Here is a 20,600-nt window from a genome sequence, read left to right as displayed (position 1 = left end):
GTAGCACGTGGGAGGATCACACTATTCTCCCCAGTTCCCCCTCTCCCCCGAAAAGGAGCCCTGACCGACCAGAGGAGGCGCTAGTGCAGCGACCGGGACACATACCCACATCCGGCTTCCCACCCGGCAGTAATGCAGGGATTCGAACTGGCGATCCCCACGTTGGTAGGCAATGGAATAGACTGCTACGCTACCCGGATGCCCCCCGAAAGTTGGGAGATTTATATAAAGAAGATATTTTTATGTCATTTGAAGAACTCATAGCAAAATATGATCCAACCATCCATTATCCGTAAAGGGGAGGCTGGAGCCTATCCCAGCAGTCATTGGGTGGCAGGTGGAGACACACTGTACAGGCTGCCAGTCCATCACAGGGCCAATACACACATACACATTCACACCTAGGGACAATTTAGTATGGCTGATTCACCTGACCGATACACACATAGACATTCACACCAAGGTACAATTTAGTACGGCTGATTCAGTCTTTGGACTGTGGGAGGAAACTGGAGTACCCAGAGGAAACCCACGCAGACACGGGGAGAACATGCAAACTCCATACAGAGGACGACCCCAAGGTTGGACTACCCAGGGCTCAAACCAAGAACCTTCTTGCTGTGAGGCGACTGTGCCAACCACTGCACCACCGTGCCACCATTAGTGAAAACTAATAAACTTAATCCTTCCAACTGGGTTTTAGAAAGTTGTCTGATGGTAAACTGTGGCACTCCCACAACCTGGCAATCTTCATTTATGGGTTAAACTCACTTATCACTAATTTATTATTCATTAATAAATAAATAACCAGTTAATAAAGCAATTGGTAACTTCTTTTCAACCCTTCAACATGTGCCTTATTGTGAAGCGGTACAAGTGGTGGTGTAAATGCTTTTTATTGCTTACCTAAACACAAAATATGATATTCCCAGAAAACTTTTTTTTTTTCAAATATTTACAGCTAAGGAGCTTCCTCATGGCTGCCCATAAACAAAACCTAACAACCCTCTTTGTCCACATTAGAAAATATGATCTCAATCCATTGTAACAGTAAGGGTAGGATCCCAGCTCTATACAATATGCTCGAGTCTGGCTCAATCGAATCCTCTGTGTACAAACTGAATTCTTGGAAGGAAGGTATTCGGGAGAACAAATCAAGTAGCATCTGTACTAAGGCTCAGACACAGACTGTGAATGCTTAATGTGTGAATGTGAATGTGGAGGCTTAAACCATTGCAATACAACTGATTGATGCGAACAGACTTATGCTGCAAGTGCAATCACACTAAAGGGACTGTTTCATTGCCTGTGGGACTGTGAAAAAATTAAAGATTTTTGGAAGGAGGTATCACAGATGATATCCCAAATAGTATCAGTAAATTTGCCTCTCCATCCAAAGTGTTTATCCTGGAGTTCTATGCAATCAATCCTCATCTAAAGAACAAAGTACAAACACTTATAGATATGTGCTTGTTGGGCGTCCGGGTGGCGTAGCAGTCTATTCTGTTGCCTACCAACACAGGAATCCAGTTCAAATCCCCATATTACCTCTGGCTTGGTTGGGCGTCCCTACAGACACAATTGGCTGTGTCTGTGGGTGGGAAGCCGGATGTGGGTATGTGTCTTGGTCGCTGCACTAACACCTCCTCTGGTCAGTCGAGGCGCCTGTTCGGGGGGAGGGGGATCCTCCCGTGATCCTCCCATGCACTACGTCGCCCTAGTGAAATTTCTCACTGTCAGGAGGAAAGAAGTGGCTGGCGACTCCACATGTATCAGAGGAAGCATGTGGTAGTCTGCAGCCCTCCCCGGACCGGCAGAGGGGGTGCAGCAATGACCGGGATGGCTCGGAAGAATGGGGAAATTGGATGGATACAATTGGGGAGAAAAAAGGCGGGAAACCCCCCCCCCAAAAAAAGATATGTGCTTGTTGCAAGCAAAACGTTTGATAGCTCTTGCCTGGAAAAGTGTCGACAAACCTAGCATTGCTCAATGGCTTAGGGAAATGTCGTCTTGCCTAACAATGGAAAAAATAACATATATGGTTGAGGGTAAACGAGACACTTTTGAAAAGGTTTGGGGACAATGTTTGGATTTTGTTGAGCAGAGTGATGTGGATGAAATATTGGCTAATGAAGGGAACTCTGGGTAGTGTACTATGGTTTGTGAGTATGTGGGGTGGTGGTGAGAGGTATTTGATTGGCTTACGGCACTGTGTTTTTTCTGAATTATGTCCCTTATGCCTTCTATCGCACTGGATCAGACCACTGTAAAATGTAATTTTGTTTGTTCTATGCTTTTGTAACACTTCTGATTTGTCTTAGATGTTTCATATTTTTTTTGTGTTGCTGTTAACTTTTGATGTGGTTATTGCTGTTTGACTTATGTTTGCTCTGTTGCTGTTGTTTTTCATGTAATATTTCTGCTTTTGCTTGTCTTGTTAAGAAGAAAAATCAATAAACATACTGTTTAAAAAACAGTAGAGCAGAAGAGAATAAGAGGGTGCAAGTGAGGGAGCATTATTCTAGTTAAGCTAAGCTGCATTTAAATGGGCTCTTTGTCATTGTAGGGGAATATGAAAACAGTCTAACCTTTGGTCTCATCATCCAGATGAACTATGTTGCTGATATCTTTGAGCTCGGAAAGGTCATGGATCTTAATGCTGCAAAGGCGCACACACACACACACACACACACACACACACACACACACACACACACACACACACAGAGTTGTCAGACTAAAGCCTTTTGACACAGTAATCAAAATGTCGAATTGTTAAAATTGCGTATTTGAAACTATGGCTGTGTACCTGTGATCCCCACAGGAGGCAGCCTTGTTTAAGGACGAGGAGATGGCCACACTGTTGAGGCAATCTTTATGGTTGTGAGCCTGATACAGCTCCTGGCCTATCTCCCTGATATGGGTCGAGATGACCACAAAGTAGCCATGTGAGAAGCCAATCAATATATAACCATCGCCATACCTGGAGGAGGGTGGGAGATAGTGGCAAGCAGGAGAGAGAGAGAGAGAGAGAGAGAGAGAGAGAGAGAGAGAGAGAGAGAGAGAGAGAGAGAGAGAGAGAGAGAGAGAGAGAAAACTAAATGTAATGTATATGTCTATTTGCTTTCAATGCTATACGTTGGGTGTGTGAGAGAGAGAGAGAGAGAGAGAGAGAGAGAGAGAGAGAGAGAGAGAGAGAGAGAGAGAGAATGTGTGTGTGTGGGTGTATTACCAGCGGTAGGAGACGATGCTTCCGTAGCGAGACTGGAAGGCCAGTTCAATGGGATTTTCAGGATCACTGAGGTTAAAAAGGAACAGGGTCTTCTTTCCCACAGACACGCTCACCTTAGGGGCCAAAGGTCATATTCACATCAACATGTGTGACAACAACATTCCTACCTGTGACGTTTTGGTTTGCTGACTTTACAGATGTTCATGAAAGCATGTCTAGCCTGAGCATTCTCTCACCATTTGGTTCATAGTCAACAAAGGAATTAGGGATAGTTTTCCAAATTACTATTATGGTCAATTGCAAACAGGAAAATTCTGACCTCTGAGAGATATTGCCCAGATATCATAAATGACAAAGAGCAGCAGATTTTCAATCCGGTCATCGGGGACACACAGTGCTGATGGTTTTCAAGTCTGCCAGATAATTATTGCTTTGCTGGGGAGGGGGGATTGTATTAGTGGGAAGCTATTCAGGTCGCACGGGTAGACCACTCACTAATGGCTATGGTATGGGAAACACTTATCACAGTGTGACACACACCGAAAGCGGCAGAAAAACAACAAACATCAAGGAGTGTGGTGTATAAAATGTTACCAGTGAATGGTTTTAAACAGTTTGATCGGGAACACGTAGCCCTGTTGGATTTTTCTAGTCAATGAAAAACAAACTCACAGTACTTTCACCTGGAGACGACCTCTCATCCGTCTTCATCACAGAGAAGTGGACGTCAGCGGGCTCACCTCGCAGTGATGTCTGGCAAGACCAGACAGCAGCCAGAGAGAAAGAGAGAGGAAAATATTCATAGGTTTGACTGGATAAGCTTGTACTATATGAGCTAAGGGCCTGACTGCAATGTTTCAGATTCAAATCTAGTGAATCTTGCTGTGTTTAATTCCCTCTCTCTTTACCTTATATGTACATCCTTTCTCTCTCATCTGTACAGTCTTGCAATGACTAAAAGTGCTAAAATCTAAATACAAGTATTAGCTTTTGCATCAGCAATACTTTATCTCTTGCATGCATGAATATTGTCCTGTTCACCCACAGTAAGGCAATGGTATGAGAGTTATATGAACAGCATGAGGGGTGCTTGTGTGTCTATGCATGTGGGTGAGCCTGCCTGCAGGTGCGTGTGTGTATGTATACCTGTCGGATGGTGTCCCCCTCATGGTTGCTAATGCTCAGTGAGCGGTCTTCACTGCCGAGGGCCAGCAAATTCTCAGTGCTCCAACATCCACATGTGATTCTCTTGGTGTGCTTACCTGGTACATGAGTAGGATGAATATGTGTATGTATGATGGGGGATCAGAGAAAGAATGAATATAAGTGAAAAGGAAAGCAAATTCGGTAACCACACAAAAGTAACATGTGCATCGGCATATTACCCAGCACAGGGATCTTGCGTGAGGTCTGTTGATTGTAGATTAACAGGTTTCCTTTAGACGTTCCAACTGCTAACAGTGGACTGGTTTTTGACCACAGGATGAAGGACATCTGATCTCTATTGAAAAATACACAAAGTTAGGAAAGAAACTAAGGCTAACTGATGTCTTGGATGCTAATTAAAAACAACAGCCCATGGATCTGTTGTGCACCTCCAGTTGGACCTAGGGATTTGAACTGGATAATGGGAAATGGATAATTGGAGAATTCCCCAGTACTTACACTAGCATACATACCTAATCCAAGAGCTGTGTGTATCACATCAGTAATAAAAGACAATTTTCTTCCTTGCCTTTCCTATCACATCTCAATTATCTTCATTTGATAACTGTAGAAGAATGGTTTAAGTATGTAACTATATGGAAGCTAAAGGAAGAACATTCAATTAGTTATAAACCAGATTTGTATGTCAGAGGAATTGAAAGAGGACAAAACAATTTGCTCCATATTGTTTACTAACAGCATTATAGTTCAGTTTGGTACTTATTGGTACTGACAAAAAAAAAAGAAGTATTTGGGTGTTCCTCTTTGGGTGGGCCAGGCCTACCTCATGCCACTGTCTATCTGGGATGTCTTATTGACACTGGCATCCCAGAGGTAGATGGAGCTGGACTTTTCAGCTATCACTGCCAGAATGTCCCCATCCTTATCCCAGTCCATTGCCACACAGCGGCTGTGATAAAAAGCAAGACAAAGAGCGATGGGGGAGAAAGAACAATAGCTAATCGGCACAACACATTTTACAATATAAACACCAAACTAAAATAATACATAGCAACATCTAAAATAGAAATATTCTTATACGTACCCGGGAAGGTTAAGTTCATTCCTTTTCTGTCCATGTCGATCAAATATTTTCAATGAGTTGTCATTTCTGAATGAGACATGTATAACACAGAATGAGTTTTATTAGTCAAGCAAGGAAGTTGATTAGATAGGTTGATCACATACAGGTGCATCTCAAAAAATTAGAATATTGTGGAAAAGTTCATTATTTTCATAATTTAATTCAAAAAGTGAAACTTTAATATATTCTAGATTCATTACACATAAAGTGAAATATGTCAAGCCTTTTTTTGTTTTAATCTTGATGATTACGGCTTAAAAATCCAGTATCTCAAAATATTAGAATATTACATAAGACCAATCAAAAAAAAAGGATTTATAATACAGAAATGTCGACCTTCTGCCTTCAGCTCATCTGCATGGTTGGGTCTGGTGTCTCTCATCTTCCTCTTAACAATACCCCATAAGCCACAGAAGGTCATTGCTGAAAGGGCTGGCTGTTCGCAGAGTGCTGTATCAAAGCATATCCATGGAAAGTTGACTGGAAGGGAAACATGTGGTAGGAAAAGGTGCATAAGCAACAGGGATGACCGCAGCCTTGAGAGGATTGCCAAGCGAAGCCGATTCAAGAACTTCGGGGAGCTTCACAAGGAGTGGAGTGAGGCTGGAGTCAGTGCATCAAGAGCCACCACGCACAGACGTGCCCAGGAACTGGGCTACAAGTGTCACATTCCTAGTGTCAAGCCACTCCTGAACCAGAGACAACGTCAGAAGCATCTTACCTGGGCTAAGGAGAAAAAGAACTGGACCGTTGGTCAGTGGTCCAAAGTCCTCTTTTCAGATGAAAGTAAATGTTGCATTTCATTTGGAAATCAAGGTCCCAGAGTCTGGAGGAAGAGTGGAGAGGCACCAAATCCAAGTTGCTTGAAGTCCAGTGTGAAGTTTCCACCGTCAGTAATGATTTGGAGTGCCATGTCATCTGCTGGTGTTGGTCCACTGTGTTTCATCAAGCCCAGAGTCAACGCAGCCGTCTACCAGGAGATTTAGAGCACTTCATGCTTCCGTCTGCTGACAAGCTTTATGGAGATGCTGATTTCATTTTCCAGCAGGACTTGGCACCTGCCCACAGTGCCAAAACTACCATGGTATTACTGTGCTCAATTGGCCAGCCAACTCGCCTGATCTGAACCCCATAGAGAATCTATGGGGAATTGTCAAGAGGAAGATGAGAAACACCAGACCCAACAATGCAGACGAGCTGAGGGCCGCTATCAAAGCAACCTGGGCTTCCATAACACCTCAGCAGTGCCACAGGCTGATTGCCTCCATGCCACGCCGCACTGATGCAGTAATTTGTGCAAAAGGCGCCCCGACCAAGTATTGAGTGTATAAATGAACATACTTTTCAGAAGGTCGACATTTCTGTATTACAAATCCTTTTTTTGATTGGTCTTACGTAATATTCTAATATTTTGAGATACTGGATTTTTGATTTTCATAAGCTATAAGCCGTAATAATCAAGATTAAAACAAAAAAGGCTTGACATATTTCACTTTATGTGCAACGAATCTAGAATATATTCAAGTTTCACTTTTTGAATTAAATTATGAAAAATAATGAACTTTTCCACAATATTCTAATTTTTTGAGACGCACCTACAGATCATATAATGACAAAATCGTGGAAATAGTATGAAAAGCATAAGTAGCAGAGGGAAAGAAAAAAAAAGGAAGCAGCTCTTCCATACAAAATGCAAAGATCTTAATCAATTGGATGAACTGTCGACAGCATCTGGTCGAGCAGTTGTACATACAAACAGCTTCCCAACAGGGATGCGCTCCTCTACTACAGCCACTCACCCAGCGACAGCGATATAATTTCCAAGACTTTTCTGCCATTTGTACAGTAGACTGGAACCGGACCAAGCTCTGTCCGTGAGGGTGAAAACACGCTGTGGACAGGGGGAAAGGACAGACGTTAACGACCAGGCGCCAATTATCCGCGTACCTAAGTTGTAAAGGTGGAATTGTGGCGATAAAATATGTCTCTTTGAATGGTGACTATAACGATGTCGTCGATAAGCTAGATAGCCTTAAAAAAAGCTAACAAACAGACCCAGAGTTAACTCGTCAGCTCGCAAACCAGTTGGTAAAGCTAATGTTAGACGTTAGCTAGCCACCTGAGTGTGCGGTAGTTACCGTTTGAGGGTAACGTTATAGCGTATTAACCTAAAACAAGCTCGGGAATGATAAAGCAGCATGTTAAACGACAACTAGGCAGTAGGCTGCACTGTTTTACGGCACCGACCTTCATTTTAAAAAAAAAATATGTTTAATCTCGCCTTTCAGCGAACATCTTCACAGCAACAGTTGTGCGTATCCCAGAATGCTTCACTCCTGAGCGTCTGAAGAAGCCCAAGCGATGTCATAGCAACAGTCGTTATCCAATGAGATGTGCCCAAACCATCACGACGTCTCGGTTCTGTTCATTTCAATTCAATTCAATTCGGTTCAAATCCAGGGACGAGCGTTATGGATATCTAATATCACAATATAAATCCTTATCCAGAAAATAGGCAATCATCCTTATATCAGTGTGTGTGTGTGTGTGTGTGTGTGTGTGTGTGTGTGTGTGTGTGTGTGTGTGTGTGTGAGTGAGAGAGAGAGAGAGAGAGAGAGAGAGAGAGAGAGAGAGAGAGAGTCAAGTCAATTTTATTTGAATAGCCCATTATCACAAATTACAAATCCGTTTTTTATTCAAGCAGCTCACAAAATGTTAAGTGTCGTCGACATCCACCCACTGATCTCAAAGCATGTGGTCTACTGATTTCTGAAAAAGGTTGGAAATAACATCCTGCTTATGCCAAACAATTTTCACGATATCAACTTTGAAAACAGCCCCTTTCGAAAATGAACTGAATTGATTGACAGTCCTGCCAGACCTAAGATTAAAACAAACAAACAAAAACAAACACACATAAACTAAATAATGACACCTCATTGACCTTATTAGCTGATGTCATTCAATAACAGTGTGACACTTTAGCCACACTATTATTAGGGAGATAACCTGTGGTGAGTAGACAACAATCCTGCTGGTATTATCAGAACCTCAAAACCAGAGCACAGTGAATCACTTCCCTTGCCTTGCATGGGACACTATCTTGTTATAACATCTTGGATCATAGATCATGTCTAAGGTTGTACAGCTACCCTTGAAAGCAGTGTTTTCCATTATAGAAAACACTAGTAAACAGTTTGTGTACCAGATCATCATCATCAGCGGTCACTTGGGGTCGAGTATGATCATCCTCCCTCTGGGTCCCTCTGGGTCCCTCTGGGTCCTCAGGTGGGCGTACAGGCCGATCCTGGAGCCACATAAATGGGAGGACACCTGCACGTGACAGCTTTTTACGTGGAGTGGCTGATGCACCTGCAGCCACCACACGGTCCTTGGCAGGGGGTGGCCAGAGTCCAATGGCATGGAGAACCAAGACGATTGGGGACCACCCTCTGTTGCAGCCTTCATCCGCCTTGACTGCCGTTGTGACCTGGAGACATCTTCTGCCAGTTCTGCTGTTGAGGTCTTCGTTGGATCTTTGTTGGATTGCACTTCGTCTGGGACCTCCCCCTTGACCTGTCCGCCTTGGGTGACCCTACCAGGAGCAAAGCTCCGAACGGCATAGCTCTTAGGATCATTGGTACACGCAAGCTTCTCCACCATGACAAGGTGGCGATCCAGGAGAAGAATGTAAAAGAGGACACAGCGGAAAGGATCATACTGCAGCACTCATCCACCTGCCCTTAAAGGAATGGTTTCATCTTTCAACAGGTTAAGTTGAAACTAAAAAAAATATATATATATAAAAATTAACAAACAAAACCCCCATAGAATTATAAAATTACAGTATTTACAGCCCAACCTGAGAGATTAAAGCCAAAATAACTAAAAGTAAGCTAAAATTCACAGTGTACACAGGCCGGAGAAGAATAAGCTTAAATTTAAACTAAAGTCACACGTTAAAATCTAAAATCAACAGTTGACATTTAAAGGCCTATTACTTGATGATTGGGAACCTCCTGATTTCCAAATTTAAGTTCTGTCCACTACACCCGCTGGCAAAAATCAAACCAACACGCACCACCAGCAAGTACATTTGCAATACATACATTTTTTCTCTTGAATTGTGTGAAATGACCTCAGCATAGCTCCGTTTGGCAATTTGGTATGCAGAGACTATAATGTATAAGCAATGCTGTCTTTTCAGAGTTTAACCACACAAATATTTTTCTAGAATGCCAAGGAATATTTTTTTAATCCATGCCTTTGGATGAATCAAAGAGAGTTTTAAATTTGCGTCTCCTTTTGATGTGCATCATGTTGTCTCATAACGCCAAGAGAAAGAAAAGCCTCCTCTCTTCAGCCTGTGGGGGCTTGCTGGCGGGTGTTTGTTTTTGATGTTACAATACATTAGAAATGAGACGATGGGTAACTGTGACAGGAGGTCTCTCAAAGGGACCGCCTGATGACAAAACAAGACTTCGTGTGGCTGGGCACCATGTCTTTGGTTAGTTCCAGAGGTAATGGGAATTTTGATGCATCTTTTTTTGGTGTGTGCTCTGCTTCTTCCCTCCCCCCTCTGTCCCCTAATGTCTGCGGCCCATGCCCATTGCTCATCCCAGATGCCTTGCTGTGGCAATATTATGGAGTAATTTTCCGGCTCATAGAGAGTGAACTCGTCTGCTGTGATGGCGTGGAGGATCTGGCTGTGCTGCCCCTCCAGCAAGGGATGCGGCAGTTGTTCAGCTTCACTACGTAACACCGGAGGACTAGTGTTTGGCAGGGTGGGAGCTGGGTACAGCCTGCCAGATGATGAAAAGGGGTGATTGTAAAGCCAAATGTCTCTCTATGACCAACCCGGTAAATGGATAAGTGGGGAATTAATTCATAGTGAACCAAAACAAGAGAAAAATGAAAGGAAATCGAGTTGTGACAGAGGAAAAGTGATTGGCAATAACAAGCATTAAGTGAAAAATTTCAATGAGATTTTGCATCAGTTTTGCCGGTGCAGTGAGAGAGGGGAATTTATACCCGCTGGTGCACCTCAGAAAAGATACGAGGAAGAGTAAAGTCGGTTTGCTGTTTTGCAACACAAACAACACCCGTAACCAAGGAAGAGTTGAGAATCCTTACAGAGAGCTTTTTGGCGTCATTTAGCTGAGGCACAACATTTCATTATACTTTTTTTTTTATCAGTTCTTTAGAGGAGATATGGCTTTACCTTGCACACGTTATAACAGCATCCCTAAGCAATCATCCAAAGGCTCTGGGAGGGTGCTAGACAGCCGCGTGGTTTGAAAAGTGGATAGAGGTGGGTGATCCTTTATCCACCTTATACCCAACATACCTTAACCCTAAGCACCTCCAGGGGTCCACACTAGCTGTGTGGCTCTGCTCTCAAATCAGAGGAAGAACTGAGACCCCCCACCATAGAATATCAATAAAGCACATTCAAAAATAAACTAGAATGGCGCAACAAGCCAGCAACAGCCAGCCCATTTTCCCCCCCCAGATAAAAAAGAGTGAGACTGCAATCCAACATCTTTGTACTTCTTGAGCAACCTGCTCATAGAAGTATTGGTTGTGTGTTTTGTTACAACTATATGTGGGGTCCTTTGACACTTGAAACATACACAGCTGAATCTGGGGATTACTGTATATCACTACTTGTATTCTCTTTAAAAACCACGGGTGGTGTGGCGGTCTATTCCGTTGCCTACCAACACGGGGATCGCCGGTTCGAATCCCTGTGTTACTTCCGGCTTGATTCGGGCGTCCCTACAGACACGATTGGCCGTGTCTGCAGGTGGGAAGCCAGATGTGGGTTTGTGTCCTGGTCGCTGGACTAGCGCCTCCTCTGGTGGGAACAGTGTGATCCTCCCACGTGCGACTCCCCTGGCGAAACTCCTCACTGTCAGGTAAAAAGAAGCGGTTGGCGAGTCCACATGTATAGGAGGAGGCATGTGGTAGTCTGCAGCCCTCCCTGGCTCGGCAGAGGGGGTGGTGCAGAGAGTGGGGTACTAATTGGCCAAGTGCAATTGGGGAGGAAATAAAGGGGGGAAGGTAGCGTAGCAGTCTACCCTTGGCCACCAACATGGGGCTCGCCAGTTCGAATCCCTATGTTACTTGGTCGGGCCTCCCTGCAGACACAACTGCACAATTGGCTGTGTCTGCGGGTGGGAAGCCGGATGTGGGTATGTGTCCTGGTCGCTGCACTAGCGCCTCTTCTGGTCGGTTGGAGCATCTGTTTTGGGGGGGGGGACTGGGGGGAATAGCGTGGCGAAGCTCCTCACTGTCAGGTGAAAAGAAGCGGCTGGCGACTCCACATGTGTCGGAGGAAGCATGTGGTAGTCTGCAGGCCTCCTCGGCTCACAGCGGAAGGGGGTTGGAGCAGCGATCGGGACGGCTCAGAAGAGTGGGAAAATGCGGCACACATATTTTTTCTCAACTGAATAAATTATGCTTCTGTTCATTGGTAGCAAGGTTACCAAATCAACATTCAGATAAACAGGGCAAACATAATTTTTTCTCAAGTGAATGCATTAGGCTTCTGTACACTGGTACCCCATAAGGTTACCAAATCACTTTTATGGCATGGGCTTTTGCATTGGATGAGAATATCAGGCCAGAGAGTAAAATCTCAAGAAAAAGCATCCTTTCTGACGCAAGGTAATTTTGCTGGCAAGCGTGTGTGGAACAGGAAGTGTGTTGATAATTGGTGAAAAGATTTTTTTTCTTTTTCCTGGGTTAAAAATGCAGAGCCAGCAACCTTTATTGCCTGGATCACCTCAAGGCACTTTTGCATCTGTTCGAGGTGTTTACAGAGTCTGCGGGACCCCAGGAGAGATGCCAGCCTTCAGGGCACTTTTCCTCGCTGTGCTTTTCATGAGCTCCCTGCAGGACTTAGCTGACCTGCAGGTGTAGACATGGTCTTTGCTGGAGGGGGTGGGGGTGGGTGGGTGGGTGGGAGGGAGGAGGTGCATTAAATCAAGTAGCTCAGACGGTAATGAACAATGTTATGCTGTACTACTGCAATGTTGATGTAGTTCTATATAAAAAAATGAATGGATTGCTGTAACTACTTTTTGATCCTTTTTTTTTAAATTTCCACCCCTTTTCTCCCCAACTCATATATATATATATATATATAAGGCATTCTGTCAGCTAAATAGAGATAGCAACCCAGCAACCAAAACAATCAAGCAGGTTTCGTGACAGCAGGCCCAACACATTCAGTATGCAGGAATGGGGAGGTGGCAGTGTGGGCTGACGCCACGTCGCTCCTGTTACACCAGTTGGCTGGTTATTGATAAAATCATAAACTGTACCCCGAAGCAAACTGGGTAAATTGCAGCTGTAACTTTGCCATTTGGACAAAGGAATTGCTCCACCCTGTTTAATATTCACCCCGCAGGTTCTCACTTGAGCGATGAAAGAAAGATGAATTTGGACAGCATCCACAGCTTGCTGGACCCAGGAAACAATCGCCGATATTGCCTTATTGATTCTACCTGCCCTCCGTCTCAGCTGGGCTTTTCAACTGAACGCCTCGTCAAACGTTTCTTATTTCATGATAACAAAAACAAACACAAAAAAAATTAAACAATAACAGCATGAACCTTTTTTCTTTTCCTTACAGGGCATTTGAAATGTAATTTAGAATGCCCCCCCCCCCCGTTTGATAGGAATAAACAAATATGGTGAATTGGGGGGGTGGTCAGTGTGTACCAGCAATGGTCCTTTGAGATTTATGAGGAAAAATAAATTGATTGAGCAATAAAGGATTTCACACTATACAAATTTTTATTAAAAATGTTAAGCTTGCTCCATCTTAATTAGCACGAAATATTTATTTGGTGTCCAGGGTGTCTCCCCGACTGCGGCGCAATGACTGCTGGGATGGGCTCCACCTTCCACGCGACCCTGGGTCAGGGTGAGCGGTTTGGCTAATGGATGGGTGGAGGTAACTATAAGCACAAGAATATGTCTCAAAAAAGGGTCATAAGAAGCTCACACCTCCTCGAGCCATTAATGCTGGCGTGTAGTTCTGCATTATGGCCACTAAGGAGCAGAAATGGGCAGTTCTGAATTAATAGCTCTGGGGGAAACGATCTGCAAGCAAACTTATGTCAGTCAAAATTACGTATCACAACTTTTATATGAGAGTCCAATTTTTTTCACATTGTTTATACTATTTTCCAGAAAGGAGACAATTGCAATCTTCAGTTTATCCAACCTCTAAGACTTGAATCCCAATCTCAAATCTTAAGGCAACCCCACTCAGTCAATTAAACGTTATTTATTAAACACATTTTGTATATGAATCCCTGTGATGGCCTGGCGGCCTGGCCAGGGTGTCTCCCCGCTTGCCGCCCAATGACTGCTGGGACAGGCTCCAGCATCCCCGCGACCCTGTGAGCAGGATAAGCGGTTTGGATAATGGATGGATGGAAGGATTTTGTATATGAAAAAGAAATGCACTGCACATTACACAAAAACAAGCAAAATAAAAAGAGTGGTGATAATAATAATTATAATAATAAAAAAGAAGGGAAAAAAAGTGGGGTGATGAGTGTTATTGGAGCAGGATAAGGTCAAAGCTCAGGGTAAAGGAAGGGAATAAGAGTTTCTTTTTTTAACCCCAGTTCAGTATAAATCCTGGTATGGGTAAGGACGGAGTGAATGTCAGCCATTAGAGGACATAGGTCATTGGTTGCTTATGTAATGTATTACGGTGGCAAGGTGACACTGTGAGTCGAGACTGTCCTTCAATCAGAGGGCCAAGGTTCAGTCCTTGCAATCATCAGTCCTGATAAAATGTCCTCGACAGACACACTCAAGCCCTTACCAGCTCTATAGGGGTGCTGCTCTTTAGCTGACCCTGCGGTTTGATGCCACTTTGAGGACGGCAAGTATTTCAGGGGGTCACCAATCGCGTCTGCTCTTGCGATTATTCCTCCACAAATATAAAAACAAGGATTTTGCAGCTGGAAGCCCTTTCTGAGAATTGGGACAGATATATTTAACTTGAATGTGTTTCAGTGCGGTCTGCCAATGATGGCAGGTGTTCACCAGCCAGTTTGTCTTCAAGATGCATGCTGACATGGAAACATAATGACTAGCAACATCACTTCCATCGAGAGGACACCACGAAAGGCAGTTCTGAAACCCCACAACCTTGGGACCATCAATGGTTAGCCTCCCTGAAGAGTCAGTACAGGATGACGTCTGGAGAGCTGCATAATTAAATGACATACTCTTGATGGCAGGCTATGTGCCAGGTCTCCAAACATCAGCGTACAGAGGAACCAGATACATTTCCCAGATAGCAAAGAATGTTTGGCTCCAGTATGGCCCACATCTGCGGTTATCTTACAGGCCACATTTGGCCTTGAATGATGGCGTAGACTCAGGGTGAGTGTGGCTGCCTCAACTCAGCCACAGGTCAGGTCCACCTTATATGGCCCACATCTGGCCCACATAGTATGTGCTGTAACCCAAGTCAAGCCCGGTTCATTACATTTGGGCCATGTCTGGCCCACACAACACTTGCTGTAACCCAAGTCAGGCCCGGCTTATGACATTTGGGCCACATCTGGCCCACACAACAGTTGCCAGGGCCGTAACTGAGCTGTAAGTACCAAAAGTGCCACAGATTAGGCCCAAATGTGTCTGCTATCTGGGTTGGTACCTCTCAAAGATAGACCCCTAATATTTAAATATACAAGCATGCTCATTTGATTTACACAGCCCAAACTATTCATTCAGAATTGTATGATGACTCACACTCTCCATTCCTAATTTACTGTAAAAAACAAAAACAAAAACAGGTCTGGCAATAGGAAGGCCACATAGCTTGATGGGAATTAGTCTATGACTTTGGCATGGTAAAGCTGTTTTATGGCATTTCCCATCATTATGGTGTCTGACTTTTCTCAGGGGCCGTAGTCAACTTTTATTGCTACTGATCTCAGTCAGGATCCAAGAGGCAACGTCCCTTTGCACACCATATTCCTCCAGTTCCTTCTGGAGAATCCCACAGTATTCCCAATCAGTGACCCCTCAGAGTGGTCTTGGTTTACCCTTTACATTGCCTGCTTATATGATGGAGCCAGTATTGCCTTTCACTGGGGCACCAGGGGGCATCCTTGTCAGATGGCTGGACGATCATAACAGACTCCTCTTAATTTATAGAAGAACTGTAGGGTTTTTTGTTTTTCTTTGCAAAAATCTTCAAGATAACTGAACCTCTTACTCTAACATAGATGGTGAGCCTGATTTCTTACACTTAATATCCACAATGTTATTCCTTCGGTCTCTGCCAGGAGCCTGTTGCTACCATAACTGAAATCAGGCCAACTGAGAGAACAAGGCTTTGGATTTGAAGGGTCTGACCCTCATCCCAACAGCACCACATCTGGCAGCAAACCCTTCTGCTGTTCATCTGCAGCCAGTAGAAAGACACCATCTGCAAACAGCAGATACTATACTATACACCAACACCATTAAAGAGGACACAGCCCCGACTTCAGTTGTACCTTGAAATTCTGTCTGTGAGAATTACAAACACATAAGGAGAAAGGTGCATCATCTTGCACCTTACAACATAACAGATTGATGAAAATGTAATAAAAGTCTCATAATAAGTAGGCCTACATGCGCCGAATGACTTTCAACTGCACCATGATGTCTCAAAAGCTGGGATACACCCTCCAGTCTGTTCTTTTTAAAATGAATGACCACAAAAACAAAGATTTGTGGACCCATAGGCACTCTCAGAAAGCCCTGAAATGCTTCCAACGCTGAAGAGACATGGAAATATCGACTTAAATGGTAAAGGGAATGTTATTTTATTTTTGACTTTTCCCCCCTTTTCTTCCCAGTTGTATCCGGCCAATTACCCCACTCCTTCGAGGTGTCCCGGTCCCTGATCCACCCCCTCTGCCAACCCAGGGAGGGCTGCAGACTACCACGTGCCTCCTCCGATACATGTGGAGTCGCCAGCCGCTTCTTTTCACCTGACAGTGAGGAGTTTCACCAGGGGGGCGTAGCGCGTCGTAGCGCCCAGTTCCCCCCCCCCCGAATGGGTGCCCCGACCGACCAGAGGAGGTGCTAGTGCAGTAACCAGGACACATACCCACATCCGGCTTCCCACCCGCAGACACAGCCAATTGTGTCTGTAGGGACGCCCGACCAAGCCCTGCCCGACAAGAATAACAAAAGCAGTTCCTACACTGGGACGCGGGGCTGTGGTTCTGGCTGGATGAGAGATGCGAGGATCGGTCGTTCCCCGCGTGGAATTGTAAGTGGCAGTGGGTGTCGGTACCTGAACGGGCGCGTGCCAGATAAATTCCCCATCGGCCTTCATTAGCGGTAACGGCCTCGTTAGGTGTGCCGGATGGACTACGGCACCATGCGTGTACGCATGCATCTCTGCGTACGCGCTCGGCCGCCATGCTTTCTAAACGAGCCGTGGCCCGCAGCTTACTTCTACAATTGGACGCCTAACAAACCCGCGGGACTAACCGCATCCCCAACACTTTCCATTTCTCGCCTGCCGCTGTCAGACCTAATGGACTCGGGTGCCGCTCGGGCGGCGAGACAAGGTCACCGGCGTCATTACTCACTGCTAGCACAAGTCGTTTGTCAGAGCTGGTTGTGATTTAGTGTCCCCGCTGCTATAAATAACGGAGTGAAGCAACCCGGTGAATGGCTACGAGCTCCGGGTTAGAGCGTCTGTAAAAGGTGAGTATTCCTCATGCACTTGTTTCACTCATTTAAGGCTTTCCCCGTGGTGTGTTTACGGCTGAGGATGCACAGCGCTGCCCCTGCTCGCGCTCTCCCTCTCGCGCTCTCTCGCTCTCTCTCACATGCGCACACACACTTCAGAATAATGAGGGTCCATATTACCTCTGAGCCTCCGCCAGTTCAAAGAATTAATTAAAATCTATTCTTCAGCCATGAACGCCTCATAAATCGCGCCGAAACTTTCGGAGGCGCGATACGACACCCCGCCTCCCCCCGCGCGCGCGCCCCCTATCGCGCTTCCTCGGCGACGGGAGGCGCTGCACGAGCGCTGAACGTAAACACATAGCCTACATATTTACAGCGCGCGCGCACATACGTGCACCTTGGCATAACATTTATTAGCGCCCAACCTCATAGATGCGAGACAAATAGTTATGTCTTGCCTATAAACGTGATTTAATTGCGTGTGGATTCAGATTCGTGCAATTGTCTAAAAAAAAAACAAACAAACACCAAAACAAGGAAGGACTGATCCACAGCTTGACTTTAATGTATAAAAAAAGGACAGCAACAGTAAAACACAGCAGCGTGTGCATACATTGCGCCGCGGCCGCCGTGTGAAGAGGAGTTACAACACACCGCGGGTACCAAAGGAGGAGCAGACCTGTAGCGTTGTAAATCACTGCAACCGTAACACGTTGCTCGGCACAGACGTCCCGATCCATCTCCTCACGCCTCGCCTCCGCTCATGATACAAAGGCCTTTTTTTTTTTTTCTTTTTTTTTTAAGGTAAACAACAAAACAGTAACACGGTTTATTTACTGGGTACGATATAATGTACAGTATAATACAACATGGGAATACATACAGATGCGGTTGATATCTATTTACAGCATGTACAATGAATACGTTGCTTCATTCGGAATGTGGAATGTGAGCGCGAGTGTGGATGTTTTATTCATGTCCCCATTTAGTTATTTATTTATTTAGTTATTTGGTCTCCGAACGTGTGAGCCTGATTTGCTGAACACGTGTGCGCAGACGGGTGGCGCTGCGTCCGCCCCGCTGCGATCGCAGGTGAGCTGTGCCGCGGCTAAAGCGGGCGGGCGGGCCGGGGTCTGAAAGGGCGGGAAACCGAACGGCACAGACGCGCATTAGGCTTGAATAAACAGCAGACCGGCGGCAGGGGATACGGCGTTGCCTGCTCGTCTTCCCTTTTAAGATGTCGTGCTGGGAAATTTCTGCGGCGTTTCAATCTGCGCCGACTCCCGGGGCCCTTTTGCTTTAAGCTGTGTGCTTAAGAGTGTGTGTGTGTGGGGGGTGTTTTTGTTCAAACAGGCATCTGTTTGCCTGCGCCGGCGAGAGCGTGTTTGTGTGTGTCTGTGTTTGTGCGTAGGTGTGTGTGTGTGTGTGTTTGTATCAGGATGTTTGTGTCTGTATGCGTGTGAGGTGCATCCTGGGGGCTGTGTTATCTCTAGATCTGTCAGTACAGACAGGACGCCTGCCTTGCGTCTCGCTGTCAAGAGTTTGCTCTCTGTACTCCGGAGACAGACACGCAAACAGAGAGCCACTCATACACACAGAGACACAAGCCAGACAGCAAGGAGTCTTTGGCCCAAACATGGCCCACATCTGCAGTTATCTTACGGCTCACATTTGGCCTTGGATGACGGCGTTGACTCAGGGTGAGTGTGGCTGCCTCAACTCAGCCACAGGGCCACCTTATATGGCCCACATCTGGCACCACATAGTATTATATGGGCCCACATCTGGCACCACATAGTATTATATGGCCCACATCTGGCACCACATAGTATTATATGGCCTATATCTGGCACCGCGTAGTATTATATGGGCCACATCTGGCTCACATAGTATGTGCTGTAACCCAAGTCAAGCCCGGTTCATTACATTTGGGCCATGTCTGGCTCGCGCAACACTTGCCGTAACCCAAGTCAGGCCTGGCTTATGACATTTGGGCCACGTCTGGCCCACAGAACAGTTGCCAGTGCCGTAACTGAGCCGTAAGTACAAAAAGTGCCCCAGATTAGGCCCAAATACGTCTGCTATCTGGGAATGGGACAAACCAATATGCCGAGAATAAAAGCAAACACTCAAGAAGGAAACAAGCAATTTAGGCAACAACATAGTGTTTGTGGCACAAGGCAATATTGCACTTACGCATGTATGATACTTTCCCTGACATTTCCTGCCATATACATGTAACAACCACGGATGACTAGACTCACTAGCCCTTGGCTAACGGGTCGGACCCTTTAGTTGACTGGTTAGCACAGTTGCCTGTGGTGCGGGAGACCTGGGTTCGCGTCCCTGTTGCCCCCAGGATTCACTACATTGGTGTCAGCAGTGGGACAGTGAGACCATGAGGCCATCAGAAGCGCGTGCGCCCGGAGGCGTGAGGGAGCTGATATGCTGAAGCGCGGGGACGTACTTCCCGAAGGGGGGGGGGGGGTAGCTAACGATCATGAATGAGTAGACTCGCTAGCCAGTTAGCTAACGGGTCGGACCATTTCAATGTAGCGAATTCTGGGGGCAGCCGGGAACCACCGCTGCAGCTGGGAAGCGAACCCGTGCGACTGCACTAACCAGTCAGCTAAGGAGTCCTACCTGTTAGCCAAGGGCTAGCAAGGCTAGCCATCCGTGGTTGTTACACTACCCCCCCCCTCCTCATGCTCGGTACATACAGTAACAATAGAGACACACCCACCCACAGGACTGTGTAGCGTTATTTCAGTTTTAGTAGGCCTCGTTTCTCATACATTTTTTTGTTCTCATCAAATCCCAATAACAAACATTATTAAATAAATGGTTTGACCATATGGCCTATTCACCATTCTGTGCTGGTATCTAATTCTGTTCTCTAAAACGACGGCGTGTGTAGGTGCGTATGCTGATGTGGATGAGTTGTGCTGATGAAATGGAAAAAAAGGGGATGAGGAAAAAGCTGTAGGGAATTGAAGATTCTGAGAGAGGAGGGGGAAAGATTCTCATTTGAGATAAAAATAAAGTCCCTGCAATCCCTGAACACTCGAACGCACGCACGCTCATGCGTATGCACACACACACACGCACGCACACACACACACACACACACACACACACATACACACACACACAACACAGACTTAGAATGGATGGAGAAAACTGACTGGAAAAAGGAAGCTGTCACATAGGAAAGTCCATCCAAACCTTGCACAAAAACACATTATAAGCCAGTCCTGCACTGTGACCTCCACGAACGAGGCCAGGCAGAATCAATACTGGAATCAGCCGATGACAGTCATGAGGTTTTTACAGAATAGCAGTTCG

At 45.5% G+C, this 20,600-nt stretch overlaps 1 protein-coding gene across 1 annotated transcript in view; it reads right to left on the bottom strand.

The window, feature by feature from the left end:
- The window catches only part of wdr19 (WD repeat domain 19), a 43,812-nt gene that overhangs the window by 21,565 nt on the left and 1,647 nt on the right, over positions 1-20,600 (bottom strand). The window contains exons 2-10 of the mRNA XM_056279540.1: positions 7,322-7,413; positions 5,484-5,549; positions 5,223-5,348; positions 4,618-4,733; positions 4,379-4,494; positions 3,905-3,985; positions 3,233-3,345; positions 2,810-2,983; positions 2,589-2,659 (exon numbers count right to left, since the gene is read on the bottom strand). Of these exons, the coding sequence (XP_056135515.1) occupies positions 2,589-2,659; positions 2,810-2,983; positions 3,233-3,345; positions 3,905-3,985; positions 4,379-4,494; positions 4,618-4,733; positions 5,223-5,348; positions 5,484-5,549; positions 7,322-7,413 (955 nt within the window). The remainder of the gene's footprint in view (positions 1-2,588; positions 2,660-2,809; positions 2,984-3,232; positions 3,346-3,904; positions 3,986-4,378; positions 4,495-4,617; positions 4,734-5,222; positions 5,349-5,483; positions 5,550-7,321; positions 7,414-20,600) is intronic.

Source organism: Lampris incognitus, chromosome 5, assembly GCF_029633865.1.
Source record: "Lampris incognitus isolate fLamInc1 chromosome 5, fLamInc1.hap2, whole genome shotgun sequence".
Lineage (NCBI taxonomy): Eukaryota > Metazoa > Chordata > Actinopteri > Lampriformes > Lampridae > Lampris > Lampris incognitus.
Note: the sequence above shows the minus strand (reverse complement) of the source record. Positions and strands in the feature narration are given on the sequence as shown.